Source organism: Pelodiscus sinensis, chromosome 7, assembly GCF_049634645.1.
Source record: "Pelodiscus sinensis isolate JC-2024 chromosome 7, ASM4963464v1, whole genome shotgun sequence".
NCBI lineage: Eukaryota > Metazoa > Chordata > Testudines > Trionychidae > Pelodiscus > Pelodiscus sinensis.
The window spans coordinates 38,138,815-38,156,024 of record NC_134717.1 but is presented as its reverse complement, the minus strand read 5'-3'; the positions used below and the strand labels follow the sequence as shown (position 1 = coordinate 38,156,024).

General features: G+C 37.2%; 1 protein-coding gene across 3 annotated transcripts in view; it reads right to left on the bottom strand.

Moving 5' to 3' along the window:
• Positions 1-1,542: 1,542 nt before the first annotated feature.
• Positions 1,543-17,210, bottom strand: part of XIRP2 (xin actin binding repeat containing 2) — a 187,361-nt gene continuing 171,693 nt past the window's right edge. For all 3 annotated transcript variants that reach the window (XM_075933533.1, XM_006135766.4, XM_006135767.3), the window contains 5 exons: positions 17,046-17,118; positions 16,271-16,404; positions 5,274-14,736; positions 2,433-2,566; positions 1,543-1,681 (listed from right to left, as the gene is read on the bottom strand). In XM_075933533.1, the coding sequence (XP_075789648.1) occupies positions 2,472-2,566; positions 5,274-14,736; positions 16,271-16,404; positions 17,046-17,118 (9,765 nt within the window). In that variant the 3' untranslated portion in view covers positions 1,543-1,681; positions 2,433-2,471. The remainder of the gene's footprint in view (positions 1,682-2,432; positions 2,567-5,273; positions 14,737-16,270; positions 16,405-17,045; positions 17,119-17,210) is intronic.

The following is a 17,210-nucleotide window of genomic DNA, read 5'->3' as shown; positions in this document are numbered from 1 at the left end:
TATTAAGTTCTTCAGGAAGTGCTGGAGAAAAACTGGATTACAGAAATGCCTAACCTACTAATTGTAGACATAAATTATATTTTACCTCATACTTTGTGTGTGACATTTTTAGCTGATTATGTAATTGTTTTATTCGTTTTCATCATAGCATCTATTTCTTTTGATTTGCTCTTCTACAGTGAAATGATCAAGCTCGACTTTATCTCCTTGAGGTGATGGAACAGCTATATAATTTGGGCTCAATAAATCTAAACTTGTGCATGTGCCATTTGCTGACACTTCCATTATTTCACCACCTTGATAGATAGCAGATAGTTCCATATCAGAATTCCCATGTTCTTTTGAATATGGACTGGAAGAATTTTTAGTTATGTTTACAGAATTTAACAGACCAAAGTTTGAAAACATGTCATCTTTTTCAGGAGAAGGTATTTTCACAATCTCATGTAAAATATTATTTAAGCTACTGTCTTGTTTTGGTTCTTCCCTGATGCTTATCAACTTGGTATCAATAGGGAATGTTGTATTAGTGGTTTCCTTTAAAATTAATACAGTGCTAGTACAAGGTTTTTGGCAAGTGGCATCTGTATTAATTTGAACAAGACTATCTGAGCTAATGGTATTTTTATCTTTGGAGTTTGGTTTCTGAAGTGCAGTGGTTACAACATCTCTAGAATAGCTCTCTAGAAATTCAGGTATACCAAGTACTTCTGCAATTTCTGGTTGATTTTCTAGCTTTTCAAAAGCATATTCAAACGTGGTGCAATTTGCATGGTTTAATTTTGTTAATGGTTTTGGTATTACTGAGAGAGAGTTTTCCTGTCTACAGATATTCCAGTGTGAAACAGATGTAGTATTATCATTATTATTATTATTACTCATATTGAACTCTTTATGATTATCTAGTACTGTCTCCTTATCAATGTTAGCAATCCGTAAAACTTCTACACCGTCAGATGCATTACACAGGTCATCTTGCTCCTTCTCAACACTCTGTACAATCACATTATGTTCATTACCATCCTTTCCACTATCCTCACTAGTTTCTAATCCTTCTGTTTCATTCACCTTATCTTCCACATTCTCATTTTTTTCAACTTCTTCCCTCTCAGACACAGAACTAAGAGATGACTTTTGATTTTGTTGAGAGTCACCTATGTCATCTTTCTTTTGCTCTTTCTCTCTGAGATCACTCTGGGTATTTTCTAGCTGTGGTTCATTTTTATTGCCCAGAGATGTATTTGTGTATGTTCTGGAGTCTTCTTGTGTGAAACCTTCTGGGGGCCACTTTGGCTTATTCATTTTAACTTCTTCTTCAATGGAAAATGTTTTTTGGGGTATGACATCATCAGTAGAAGGAGGCCAAGTGATTTTTAATTTGCCTCTTTCTATAGATCTTTTCAAATTGTCATCCAAAGTTTCAGGATGCACATAGTGAATATCTGAATGCAAGTCTGGTTCAATTTCTGTATTAAGCTTAGATATGATGGTTGTTTCATGACTTGGATTTACCTCTTCAGCATGAACATTGCCAATTGAGCTTCTTTGATCTTTGGAACTCCATAACTCTTTGTGTTGCTTGTGTCCAAAACCTTCATCATAATTTCCTTTAGACTTGAAAAGTTGCTTAAAATGGGGTTTACAGTATGTTTGTCCATGAAGAGATGCATAATTTCCCAAGCTGTAAAATGGAATAAAATTTGTTTGCTAGCATCTACAGCTCTATCAAGAATAAATACAATGAATATTCAATTTTAGCTGACCTGATAAGCACTGAGAAATTAGAGTAACTATAAATAACTATAAATAACTCCATGAATATTTTAGCAAAGAAACAATACGATTTATTTTTAATGTTCATTTTGGTCTCACCAAACTTTGAAATATTATGTAAATTGTAAATTCCTATAACAACTAAAAGTTTAAATAGTGGTTTTGGTACCAAGAAGTTTACTTTAATAAAAATAATAATTAAAAATATAGATGGATGATTATTTTGTAGAGGTATAGAGACACTTTACAAGAAATTGACTAATCAAAGTACAGGCTGCCAAGAGGAATAATCCCTAGCACTTTAGGGTTAAGATTTTTTAAAGTTTATGACAACCTTGGAGATTGAAGTTCTCTATTTTCTAATAGAATGGATGGAAAATTTGTATTACTTCCCAAGCTTCTCTACACTTCTCTGTTAGCACACTACAGTCCTTTTTTCAAATGACAGAATTAATTCATGTTCATGTTTACTTAGGTCTTGATCCTGCTCTCAAATGAAGCAAAAATTCCGACTGACTTTATAAGAGCAGGATCAGTTCTAAAATCCTTGGTTGGAACAGCTCCCAAGTTAGCAAGAAGAGGAACACATTTGCCAGTTACAGGACTACTTGCATCTCAAAAGCAGATTTTCTATGAATCAACTGGTAGTTCCTCCTTACCTTAATTTACTGCCACAGTGATGACATCGGAAACAAGATTTATGAAAGATTTGCTTGTCGACAATTAGGCATTCCATTGGATAAACTTTCTTTTGACAAAGTATGCATGTTTCCTTTTCCTGAAGTTGCAGTTTCTAGAAACGAAATTGTATAAAGGTCATTTATAGGTCCTTTGCCAGGTATTAGAACTTATTTCTCAAATATGTTACTTGATCAATTCATAAAGAAAATGTCTTTTTTCACATGGAAAGCTGCAATGCTGATTTTTGTTAGCCAATTTTTAAATTGATAACTAAGACACAAATTTTAGGGATAACTATACTTCCACTAATTGTAATACTTTGAGAGCAAAAGTCATTTATTCAGGTAAGAATAGAATAGATGGTATCATAAAAAGGAATGTTAAATTGGATTAAGTGTGTTTATATAGAACCCACTGCTTTGAATTTGCAATGTCATTCAGATTATATATATATATATATATACACACACACCAAGAGGGTGAATGTTTGAAACTCTGATTTCAGAAGCACATCAAGGAACTCCATTACTGTGTTAACATGCAAACTACATGTACGTATGTTGTAAATATGATAGGGATATAATTATTTAAGCTTTTTATTGTTTTCATGTTCATGACTGGTATTTTGTTCAGTTAATTTGCAAGAGAGAATTAGCTACAATTCCAATATTGGCTAATTATATCAAATCTCTTATTTTATGAAGCATGAGTGATTGTAAAGGAAACTAGCTATACTTCCAAGTACAGAGCACCAGTAATAAGTTTATTTCAGGAAGATGAGGGGCAGGAGGAGAGGGAGATGACAGACAATCTGCTGGGTTTGAGAAAACTATATTGCTATTCTGTCTTGATTTATGAATCGCTACAACATCACTGCTAACAGGCAAATACATCAATATAATGGGCTAAATTCTCTGCTAATGTAAATGAGTGCTGCTCCACTATCAACAGAGTTTTATACTCATTTGCATCAGCCGAGAATGTGTCCCATTCTTGTTACATTATTTTTATTTGTCTGCCAGTACTGATTTTATAGCAATTCATAAATCAAGACAGAATAGCAGTATAGACTATTCAACTATACCTATATCTCCTAACTATACTGAGAGTTGTGGAAAACATCCAAGGAGAAATTAAAAATCTTCAAAATCTGCTTAAAAATTACCTGAACACAAAATTTTCTCCATCAGTGAATAGATTAATCAAAGTTGGTCATCAAGTTATCTTTGTACTCATGTCCATGAAAATTTCAAGGCACTTTTTGCATAACAGCATGGATTTAGTTTCAAACTGTGGTGATAGCCTGAGGGAAGGCAGGTATTTAAACTCTCTCAGTATTTTTACAGGTTCCCTGATTGTCTGAGGGATGTCTGCACTTCTCAAGTCAGGAAACATTCCCATGGTATCTCTGAGGCCAAGTCTACATTACACCTGGAAGGTCAGGTTAAGGTATGCAACTCCAACCATGTAAAATATGTAGCTGGAGTCATCTTACCATAAGCTGAACTTGGTGCTGACCGGAGCTACTCTCAGTGTACGATTAACTAGACCTACTAAATTGAACATCAGAAAATCGATCATGGCTTGAGTTAGCAGGCTGAAAAAAGAGGGCAGCCATGATGGCATGACTGGTGGTATGTACCAGTCCAAGATGCTAGATGTGTCCTCAGAGCTAGCTTAGGTATGTCTCCTCGAGCTGGAAATCACACAAAGTATAGCTACTCCCCATGTCTTAGAAACTAATACCTAAGCTAGAGACACACATATTAAGGGTATGTCTTCACTTCGCAGTTAACCCAGGTGGCAGGTATCTTATCTGAGCACTAAGGTTAGCTTAGCCTGGTGTGAGGAACCACACTGCAAAATAATATAATTAACTTTAAACAGCTCCAAACTTAGGTCAGCGTTTTTTCTGGATGTATGGTAGGGAAGGTTGGGCTAAAATAAAATAAAATAAAATAAAATAAAATAAAATAAAAGTAAGACACCCAAAGTGAATGTGTAACAAAGACATTTCTGATTCATTTTCACTGGCCTGGATGTAGCACTGAAGCCATGGGAGGTTAGGCCTCTATCAGGGAGAAAGAAGTACCTCATAGAGTGTCAGAACCATTAGAGAGGAAAGAGGAAGGGATATTTCCCTCAAAACAATAGATAGTAACATCATATAGTAGTGTGACAGTGACATTTTGCATTTTTGTGTATTTCAACGCAAAATAAAATGTCATGGTATGAATTCACCAAACATGAATTGGCAAAAGTTTTCACATTATATTTTGTAAACAACTTCTTTACTTTTTCACACATTTAAATTGGTGGTTTTAGCAAACATAAAACAGAGGCATATAAACCATGCACATTGTTATACCATTATAGTTATATAGTACCGCATGCAAACACAAATACACACCATGTATTATTTTATCTCAGTTAAAAGTACAATGCTAGCTGTTTGTCGCTGTATGATATGAAATTCATTCTATACACATTCATGATACATTAACATACATATTTTTGTTTCAGTGCTAATTCAAATGCAACATTTACCTTGTCAAAAAAAGTCCTCAAAACTCAACATGCCAGTATTTATTTGTTAGTCACACACTCAGCACATCACTTAAAGCCTTTGGAAAGGGAAAATGATTAAAGATCACTGAGAGAAAAGAGAGAGAGAGAAAGTGAAAGTGAGAAAAAGTTTGTTAGTTTTATGTTACTTTGTTCTTTGACTACAAACACACTTTTCATTAATTGCACAATATACTGAGGTTTAATCATTTGTTTTACGTTAAGGTTTCTTCACACTTTGCATGCTTATTTACCACTGACAAATGCTGATTCCTGGAAGCTACTTCTCACTTCAGTTTCAGAAGTGTCTGAGATCATGTAGCCAAGCCTATTAAACACTCTCTCACTCTCCTGCCATGTCTTCTGAAAATTCCTTAGCAATTCTTTTGGTGAATCAGTAGCAGAAATATCCAAAATGTGTCCTGCGACTACATCTTCGTATGCTGGAGGTGCATGCTTGAAGCCAGATCCTGACTGCATACCATCAGCACTTTGTGATGTCGTTATGGCAGTCCTCGATTCAGTAACCATGTTGGCAAATCTATCCAGACCGGAAGTGTGGTCAGTATGATACTTTGCTTCCAAGCATACCAGAGGTTCAAACGAGCGCTCTTTATCTTCACATTGCTTTTGTTTATAAGATCTACCTTCCTTTGGGTCTCTTGGCTGCTTGCAAGGAGAGTTTTGGACGCTATCTTTTTGCTTTTGATTCTTCAGAGATGTCACTCTGAATTCATCCTTACTAAATGTGTGTCTTTCTTGCTTTCTTTTGCTATTCATTTCATCCCTTTCAAAAACTCTTTTCTTCGATTCCACATCCAATCCTGAATTGTCCTCTGATTTCCCTAATAACATATCTATTTCATCTACACTCTCATAGTCTGCTCTTTCAACTACTGTGACTGGTTCCTTTTTTGTATCTCGTCTTTGCTCAGATGCTTCAAACCTAAGGGTAAGCCCTGACTTGTCAGTCTTAGGAACCTTAAAACTTACTACATGTGGCTTTATGCATTCTGGAATGTTTACTGGATATTGGTGCATGTAGTTGGTGTTTTTCTCTGCTTTTAGATTTTCTTCACATATTTCTTTTATGCCCTTTACTGTACCAGCAGTAACTTGAGATCTCTGTATAGTTGCTGAGGATAAAGGCTCCATCATAGCATGTTTTTCAATCTTAATTTGTCTACGAAGAGTTGCAGGAGATTTAACAATTTCTGACTTTTTTTCTACAACTGGAACTGATGTTGCAGACCGGTGTTGTGTCATTCCTTGAGACAGCTTTGCAGTGGTGCCTTTTAGTTTGGCGAGTTGTTCAGAATGGCTCCTTGGAGGAGAGAGGGAAGAAGCTGGCCTTTGAAGTCTAGATGTTGGTGTTGCTGATCTGTGTGCTGGCGGAGGAATAGGAGTACTAGTTCTTTGGATGGGAGATGAAGAGAGTGCTTCCCTGAGGGGAGATTCTGTCAGTTTAGATTGAATTATTATATAAGTAGGTGATGGCGACCGCATTCTCAGTGCTGGAGAAGAAGTTTTGAATTCTGTCTGTTTGTTTCCACTGGACTGCTGTATAATTTCATGGTGCACTGTTTCTTGATTTATAACCTCTTTCATTTGATGGGAATCTCTTCTGTTGGAGTCAATGCTGATTTTTGATATCTTCTGTGACAAGCCTCCAAAACTAACTGAGTCATTTCTGGATTTCCCTGCTTTTGTGGACATCATAGCTGTCTGTATTGTGTCTTCACATGATGCAAGCATTTTCACTGCTTGGTTTTTAATATCTGATAGCTCTTCTTTCATCTTTTCTAAATTATCTTCTGTTGCAACATGAACTATATTTTTCTTTCTTTTTTCATTTACCAGCCATACTGGGATATTATTTAAAAATGTCTGAAATGCTTTCATACCATTTTTATTTGGCTCTGCTTCAAATTGTTTCACTCTAGATAAAACTTGCTGTAGTTCCTCCCGTTTCCTTAAGAATTCTAATATATCTACTGCATGTATTTCATCCTTCAGCTGTGATCCTTTTGATGGAGGAGAAAATAAAAGCTTGTTCTGTGCAATCTCTTGTTTGGGGTCTGTCTTCTTTGGAAGGACTTGTTTTACTTTTATATCCTTGTCTTTGACACACGCTATCTCTTGTAGACATTTATATTGTTGGGATAACTTTTTATTTTGAACATTGTTTTCAGAAACACACACATTCTTTTGCTCAGCTACTGGAGTCTGTAAGTCATGGTGTGTATCAATTACCTTTTGCTTGACTACTTTCTCTGCTGATTTATTCTTAAACTGATCTTGGCTTTTTGGAATAGTTACTTTTTCATCTTTTGGAGGAACTAATATCTGGCCCCGATTTTCTTCTTTAACCAGCGAGATTTTCTCAGGCCTGAATTCTCCTTTTCCGATTTCTTTCTCATTAACTAATTTTTGTTTCACTTCACTGAAATCTTTCTGGCTTACTTCTTGCTTTTTGTCTGTATGTTGTAAAGGTGGTTTTTCTCTCAGCACCTTTACATCAACATACTTCTGATGATATTCCTTTGCAACACTTTGCTTTTTCCTAATGGTAGTACTTATATCTTCTCTCTGTTTTTCCTGATTTTGTTGTTTGACAACATTTTGAACATTAGTTTCCTGCTGTTTCTTGTGTGTCTCAGAATCTTTGTGTATTTCATGTAAGCTTTGATCTACAATTGGAAGCTTGATCGTCTTAACTTTGAAATGAGGAGAGATAATTTTATTTTTGGACATATGCAACTGCTCCACATTTTTCAGCTGCTCTGCCTTATGCAAAGTATGCTCTTGATGGATTTGTTCCATTTGACAAGATAAATTATGTTTTGTAAGTTCCTTTGAACCTTGCAGTACTTTTTTTCTAATTTGATCTTCTGCTGAGGTTTCTAAAATGTTTTGAAGCTGCTCAGCAGCTGATGATACTACTAATGATGCAGATAGTTGTTTTTCACCTTGAGATTCTGTTGCTTGTAAACTGACTTGAAAGTCAGAACCAGGGGGTGTTGTTTTTTCAGGAGTTACAGAGGGAACTGAACCTTGTAAAGGAATTTTATCTTGCTTGCTTGATTTTAATAATGGTACACAATTTACTGACTCTGTTTGAACTGGACTTCCCGGAGTCTCACTATTTGTTCTGATAGTCTCATGACAAAGACTTTTGACTTGAACTTTCTCTGTCTCCTCCCTTTGCTGTCTGTATTTTTCTTCAGCAATCATTAAAGGAGTTTTAAATTTTCTGACATAAGGTTTAGGTTTTATTTGTGTCGGCTCTGCTGGAAGGGAAGGAGATCTTTTAAGGGAAAACCCCACTCTTTTCTTGGTCAGTGGTGTCTCTTGCAGAGCTTTATGTGGCGGATCAGTCACTTCTGAAACAGATGATGGCCTTCTTACCCCTTCTGTTTTAGTATGAGTTGTTTCCTGTTTCTGTTCATGGCTAACCACATTCACTAGAATTGTGGAATTTTTGCTTTCTCCCACTGCTGTGGTAATATCCATTTCCCTGTGTGTCTGAAGAACAGTTGGTTTAATTTTTGGAAGCATTTTAGATTTGTTAATTTCTAACCCCCTAGGAGATTCCATTTTGAGGAATTTATTTGAAGAGGGAACCCCAGATGGTTTACCTGAAGATGTTTTAGCACTGGCATTACATTTCAATGGCTCAGGCAGTGACTGTTCTGGACATTTTGAAAAAAGTTCTTTCCTTTGCTTTGGTTGAGAAATAGGAAGAATCAACAAGGGTGGAGGGGGAGGCGGTAAAGGGAGATCCTGCAGAAACTCACTTTCAGATTTGTCATCTACCGGTGGTGGGGGAGGAGGAAAATGATCAAAGTCAGCTTTGGGCTTGTCCACAGGTGATGGAGGTGAAGGGAACATCTGTCTATCAGATGGCATCATCATTGGAGGTGGAGGCGGAGGCAGAGGAAATTCAATTTCAGATGATGCTACTGATGGTGGTGGAGGTGGAGGAGGAGGGGGTGATGGCGGTGGAATAGATGATGAATCTATTTCTGGCTTATCTTTCCTCACAGCTGTATTTAGAGGATTTTTCACTGCAAATTGGAAGTCTGACTTAGCAGTTTCCATTTCAGTCTTTCCTATAAACTGTCCTACAGATTTCTTATTTTGCTGATGAACATCTCTCTTTTGCAGCCTTTCAGTTTCTTTAAATTTAATGTGTGCTTCCTTTGTAACTTTTACTTCTCTTTCGTTGTTTATATTGTGTTCTGCTGTCATGGAAACTACATCTTGCCCCAGCTGAACATTTATTTCATTCTCCGAAAAAAGCTCTCTCTCAAAATGCAGAGCTTGTTTTGTTTCTTGCTTTCTCACTTGCTTTTCAAAATGGACAGTTGGCTTAGCAATCCCACTAGCTGGCATTTTAATCAGTTGTCGTGCAGTTTTGGATTTGAAACTATCAACATCAGTTGACATTTTTGGCTTTTGTCTTGTTCCCTTCTGACAGTTTAGGTTGGAATATTCATTGTCTTTATGCTTGTGCTCATTCTGTTTCTTTTCAGCTATTTTTTCTCTGGACTGCACACCACTGATGGTGCTATTATTTTTCAGAGCTCTATGTGTCTCTGATTTCTCTGTTCTTACATCTCTCTTAACATTATCATGGACAGAAGACTGGCTGGTCACATGCTTTGCTTCTTTTTTTATATTGCTCTGGATTCTTCTTTTATCTATTGATTCATCCACTTTTTTGAAGACCATGTGTTGAGAATTAGATAAACTCTTTATATGTTTTTCATCTACAACAAGAGACTCAGAGCTTTGTTCTTGTTCTAAATGGATCTTTCTGGTATCTTGTCCACTTTTTCTGAGGAAAGTCTCATTTTCAGCATGTGTTTCCTCAAGGCATTCATGGACAGATTTTACATTCTCTTGCAGATTATGTGACCTGTTACTTTGGTTCTGAGCTATATGCTGTGTCTGGATGCTGCTTTTTATATCTCTAAGACCACTTACTTGATGCTGTGCCATTTTCTTTTCAGCAGAGGCTTTTAAGATGTTTTGTAAAGCAGGCTGAATATCTCTTCTGATTACATCTTCTTTGTCTACATTCTTGAGAGACTGCTGAGCCTCTTTTAAAGATCTTAATGTTGACTCAAGGTCACCTCGAACAACCTCTCCTTTTAGAACTTCATTTTTTGCAGTCATTGCATTTTCAAGAGACTCAATGGCCCGCTTAATATCACCAGGGATGACATCAGGCTTTTCTGTTTCTTTCAGTTGATAGGCTGATTCTTTAAGAGACTTCAGTATTGTGAGAATGTCAGCTTTTATAGTTTCTTCCTTTTTGGTAATTGATGTCTGATTTATGGCCTGACTGAGGGAATTTAAAGTTGCTTTCAAATCACCTTTTATAATATCTTGTTTATTTACATAACAAGATGTGTTTTGTGGCTCTGTCATAAAAATTTTAACAGAATTAGTCACATTTCCAGGAATGATATCACTTTCATTAACTGTTCGTTGAATCTGAAACTTCTGTTTCTTTAATAAGAGCTTTGTGCCTTCTACATCACCGCCAATTATTTCCTCCTCCTCCTCCTCTTGTTTCTGGGCTGTAAATGTTTCAATTGACCCCATCTGGAGTAGCTTCAGATAATCCAAAGCTCCAGATTCTATGCAGGTTGTGAAAAACTGAACATTGCCCCTTTCTGAATCATCTATTTTAGCTCTTTTGGCTATTTCATTATTCATTGCAGAAGACAGAAGGTTGTGAATTGTATGTTTCACATCACCACCTATCACTTCATCACGCTGGATTTTATTGTCATCCTTTTTGTGAAGGAGAGAATAGAGTGTCATGTTAATATCACCTTTTTCATTTTCCTGAATTAAAATTCCTCGTTTTACAGAACTATCCTGAGTAAATAGATTTTTTATAGCTTGCTGTACATCACCTCTCACAATCTCTTCTTTCTCAACACAAACATCTGTTGATCTGTTCAATAACTGAGCTTTGGTCAAATCAACATTGCCCTTTTCATCTTCATTTACTGTAATTTCTCTTTTGGTAGTGCTGCTTCTGGACAGTAGATTCATCATTATGTTTTCTAGATTCCCTCTAATAATCTCCTCCTTTTGTATTTCAGGAGTCTCTTGATTCATTAATTTATATTTTGCCATTCTGACATCTCCAATTTCATCTGCCTCAAGAATAATTCCATGATACTCAATGACTTTGTGAGAGTAAAGTTCTTTTAGAGTTTCTTTGATACTTTTCCCTATAATTTCTTGCTTTTCAACTGTATTGTCATTAAATTCATGGAAAGGTGTCGTTTCAAAAAGCCATGTTGTTGTCTTTACATCTGATTGGGGAATTTCTTCCCTGGTTATTTTTATTTCACTCTCATCACTTTCCTTAATGGAATCTAAAGGCTGGTTTTCAAAAAGCCACACAGCATGCTGAACATCACCTTCTTGCACATCTTCCTTTGTGACTGTCTTGACATCTTTATACTCTGACCCCTCTCCTTTAATTTCATCCAGAGAGTGTGTTTCAAATAACCAAGTGGAAGTTTTAACATTGCCCCGTTGGATTTCACTGACACTTACTGTTTTTACATATGTGCCTTTATTGAGTCCTTCAGACTCAAATAATTGTTTGCTAGCCTTAACATCACCACCCTGGATACTGTTAATAGTGAGCCCAATTAATTTTTCATCATCTGAAATTTTGTCCAGTGGCTGTGTTTCAAATCTGTATCTGACAGAGCTCACATCTCCTTTCTGAATATCTTCCTCGGTGACAGCTCTAATAACATACACATTATCTGATTCATTAATAGATCCTAAAGGTTTTGTTTCAAACAACCACCTAGTCCCACGTACATCTCCATGAATAACTTCTTCCTTTTTAACTGTTGTCACTTCATGATAATACCCTTCTTTGTCTTGAATTGCATACAGTGGCTGTGTTTCAAACAGCATTCTGTAGTTTTTCACATCTCCCTTTGTTATTTCTTTTTCACTAATAGTTTTCTTGGTGGTGGTTTCTTCAGATCCATCTTTAATCAGGTCCAAAGAAAATGTCTCAAATATAAAGCAGCCTTTTCTTACATTCCCAGCCTGTATATCTGTAACAGTTCTGACTAACGTACCATCTTCCTGGTTTTCTTTTATTGCATCAATAGAATGGTTTTCAAAAAGCCATCGGCAATGTAGAACATTTCCTTTCTGTATATCTTCACTTTGTACCGTTTTAATTTTTTTCAATACTTCCTCTGAACAGGAATGTATGGAATCTAGTGACTGGTTTTCAAATTTATATTTCATGGTGGAAACATCCCCAGGCTGGATATCAATTTCTGTTACTCGTTTGAATTCCTTTTCTTCTTCTCCTTGTATATTTTCTAGATTTTCTGTTTCAAAAAGGAAACATGCTGTGCGGACATCACTTCCGTGGATATCCTCCTGATTCACAGTGTGTACTTTTACTCTTTTTTCCAATTCATCTTTTATTTCATCAAGTGGCTGGGTTTCAAAAAGCCAAGTACAGGTTTTGACATCTCCTTTATGTACTTCTTCACCATCAGTCACTATCGCAACCTTGTCATACAGCAATTCCATAGGCTGAGTTTCAAACAGCCATCTACGCATTTTTACATCTCCTTTAATAATGTCTGCAGTCTGTTCTGTTTTACATTCTTCACTTTCCACATTGCTAAAATATTTAATAGAATCAAGAGGCTGAGTTTCAAACAACCATTTAGCTGTTTTCACATCACCCGATTTTACTTCTTGTGAAGATATTCCTTTGATAATCTGGATTTTTTTAATGCTCTCATCAAACTGGTCAACAGGCCTTGTTTCAAATAGCCACCTGCAGCTTCTTACATCACCTCTTAAAACTTCTTCTTGTCGAATTGTTTTAACTTCATGATATTTCCCAAGACTATCTTGAATTGCATATAATGGAGTTGTTTCAAAAAGATCTTTATTCAACTCTACAGTTCCTCTCCTTATTCCTTCCACATGGATTTTACATGATTCATCATATTTACTTAAACTGCTTGATTCAAATATATGTTTGCACCTAATCACATCTCCCCTGTCAACTTCTTCAAGTTTCACTGTTGTCACAAATTCCTTTCTTTTTTCTCTAATCTGTTCAAGAGGTTTAGTCTCAAAAACCCATTTCTGATGTCTCACATCACCTTTTTCTTCTTCAGTGGCAACCACTTTTTGAAGCTTCCCAACATCTGGGCTATCCTTTAAAGCATCCATTGGTAAGGTTTCAAATAAGTGTTTGGTAGTTCTTACATCACCCCCTATTATTTCTTCAGGTGGTAGATGAGTTGTGTCAATATTATCTTTTAGGGTGTCAAGAGGTTGAGTCTCAAAAATCCAGCATTTTCTACAGACATCAGTCCCTAGAATAGTTTCCTTTTCAATAACAGATACATCTGAGTCTTCTTTTATAGTATCCAAAGGCTGGGTTTCAAATACCCACTTTGCCTTATGCACACCGCCTTTGATACTTTCCTCCATAGAGATTCCACGCACAACTTTAATTTCCACAGAATCTTTGTTAATCATATCTAGGGGCTGTGTTTCAAACATCCAACGTGCTGTTCTAACATCCCCTTTTTCAATATCTTCTCGGTGAACAGTTTTAATCTCCAGTATTTGACCTAAGCTGTCTTTAATCACATACATTGGTTGAGTTTCAAAATGCTTTATGCTTCTTTTCACATCTCCTTTAATCTCTTTAAGCTCAGATTTGAGCTGCAGCAAGTTAACTTCATCCACTGAGTATAGCTGCCCAAGTTTATCCAGATGCTGGGTTTCAAACATGTACCGTACAGATTTCACATCACCTCCAGTAATTTCTTTAATAAAAGTTTCATCTTGTTCATTGTCATGATGAATTTTATTCATTGAGTCTAATGGCTGGGTTTCAAACATCCATGTTGCTGTCCGGACATCTCCTCTAGCCAAATCTGGAATTTTGTCTGTATTTTCTGCAGAGATTGAAGAATGTGTACCCAGTGCATCAATAGGTTGTGTTTCAAACATCCAGGTAGTATATTTTACATCTCCACCTGCAATGATTTCTTGGTCTGCAATGCTTTTAATGCTGCTGGCTTCAGGAGATTCATCTCTGATTGAATCTAAAGGCTGGTTCTCAAAAATCCATCTCGTAGACTGAACCTCTCCTTTTAGGATTTCATCCCATTCTAGGAATTCTCTCTCAGGGCTCATACACTTCTGAGGGCTATGACCAGTGTTTTCAAAGACATATCTAGTTTGCTGTACATCTCCAGACACAGAGCTGCCTATTTCAACCTTACTAGAAACAATATCAGAAACTTCATTAAAATATTCTTTTTCTAAATTCTTCCTTAATTCTGGGTGAATATGTCTGTATAAACGTTTTAACTCATATAAATTTCTTTGCTTTGAATATAAATCTTTGGGGACTGTGGGCTTTGCTGGAGAAGAGGATGGTTCAGGGGACTGGGAAAACTCTTTCATTTCTGATGGCGCCTGTATTATGTTTGGTCGGGGAGGAGGGGAAAACTCTTTTGTGCTTCCATGTTTAGGGGAGTTGGCATAAGAGGTAACAGCAGCAGCAATTCCATGTTCTGTTTTTCGTGTTTCATGTGTTCTACTTGCTGAAGCAGAGGCAGCAGAAGAGAAGCTCATTGCAGAAGGTAATATAATTTCTTGGAATTCATTTTCAATCTTTAGGGGACAAAATTAGTATGTTTAAGAAATCACTTTTAAGACCACAGCTTTTATTCATTCTGTCCTGTAAGATGCTGAGCAATGGGATTGCAGAGGGAGTTCAGGGGGCTCAGCACCTCCAGGAGTTGTTCAGAGCATTATAGCACTGAGCCTAAAGGGAACATACTACTGGTTAGATCTCCTTGGTCCGGCACTCTGACCGGTCTTGGATGAGGGATTTTGCCAGACCAAGGAAGGTCATTTCTGGCCCTCCCTATCACCTCATTTCCCCCCCCGCCCCCCAGCCATGGCCTCGTTGTCAGCCTCCCAGATGGCTGCCCACTGCTGCCGGCCCCTCTGAATGCAGGGCTTCTGACCCCAAAGTGACTTCATTGCAGGGCTCCTGGCCCCACAGGGTGGCCCCCCTGCTGGAGGTCCAGCTGTGATGCCGGGCGACAGCCCCGCTTGGGCTTCAACCTCAGTCAGTAGCCCCGCTGCCTCCCAGTCTCACAGGCCAGCTCTGTAGGCAGCAGGGGGCTGCCGGGAGGGATCTTTGCTGTGTCACTGGGCAGCCCCACTCCCAGATTCCTGGTCCCGCCCCCAGACAGCCCCATGGTCAGGATCCTGGCTGGGCTGCATTCTAGACCTTGATCACAGAAGATCTGCCAAGCTCCCAGTTGTGCTGCTGGGCGGCTCCATGCCTCCTGGTCTCACCAGGCAGTTTTGCTGCTGGCCTCCAGCCCTGCTGCCTCCTGCCCCCCAACCACCTCTGTAGTGTTGCCACTGGATGGCAGCTCTACTGTTGGGCTCCTATTTTGCTGCCTTAGGGCAGCACCGCTACTGGGCTCTAGTCCCACTACAGGGCTCCCAGCCACCAGCCCTCCACCGGGACTCTTTGGTCCTGGGACATCTGTGGTCCTGCTGGACCAGGGATGTTGCTGGACCAGAGAGTGCTGGTTAAGAGAGGTTCAACCTGTATTCTAATGCAGCCTCTCTCTGGAAGGTAATGTACTTCTTTCAAAGAGATGCACAGTGATTTTGCAGATTTACTTTCTCTACTGCAACCAATTCACATTGTATCATTTAGCAGCAGTTTATATTTATTCCATTCATTGATTAAACCGATAGTCACTGCATTTACCCCAATGAAACATTGTGTCCACCAAAAATTTTGAAGAGAAACAGTAAGAATTTTTTTTGCATGAGTCAAAGGAGAGAGAGAAGATTGCATGCAGCAGAGGAATACAATGGAAAACAAATATTTTTACAAACCTTTACTTTTAAGGTTTTTATCATATTATATAAATATATTTGTTAGATTTACTTAATATAATCTTCATTACTTCTTACTTAATGTGTCAACAGTTTCTAAACCCACCCATGCTCCCACCATTTTGCACAATGTAATATTGAATTTCAAAATCAACTAAATTGTCAAAATGTGAATATTCTGAGATTTGAGCAATTGCACAAGAGGGCACATTTAAAAAATCTGGTTAACTAACACTTTTATTTTTTAGAGTCAGAAATTCCCCTTCTGGAAAGCACAGACCTTAATATGCTTTGCAGGTGTTGCAGTCTCTTTGTCTGAGAGAAAAGACTTTTCCTGGGCTGTCTTTTCAAAGCGCTGCTTTAAAAACTGTGTTGAAATCTTTGGGAGCTCTTCATTCATAGTTGCATCGACTACTGCAATAAGAAAAGAAGAACAAAAGGGTTTTTCTGAGCCTAGTATTTTATTATAATTTTCTAATCAAGTTATTTTTAAAAGCGTTATTAAGCTACACCAACTGCACTCAACCTAACAGAACTAAAGAATCACTCAGATGAACACACAGAAAACTACAGATTAATTACAGAGTAACACATCACATATTGTTTTGCAATGTGTGCACTGTGTTAATGTTAGGGCTAGAACTGACTGAATATTGAAAAATCATCTTTTGTGAATATTTTTCATATTCTGCAGAGATGTTACTTTAACATATAATAATTTTACCCTTTATTGTTCACTATTGACAAACATTTGCATAAATGGGTTTTGATGAACAAATGTGAGGAGAATGGCATTTTTTCATGGCCCCAAATCAGTAGATCATTGAACAGGTGCTTAAAGTCTACCTCATTAACAAAGTGCTTCTTAGGGTATTTAAATTACCATGTGTTTTTTAAATCCCACTGAAATGAATGGATGTGTTTTGCTGAACAGAATTGGATTACAGGGCCCATATTTACCTTGAACAATGGAATTTTTGTGTGAATGCATTTATTTGCTGTTCATCATTTCTTAATCTTTATTCTCCTGTTTAAAATCGTCCTGATTTTCTTACCTGTTTCACCAATCTGTTGAGTGAAATTAGAAGCCCTGTTTGTCTGATGGGTAGATTGCTCAAAATGAGAAACCTGTGGACAAAATCATTTAACACAGGATTTAGTATAATATGTTAAGTTTTCTATTTGCATTCAGATACTTGATACAAATGTTTTATAAAGGC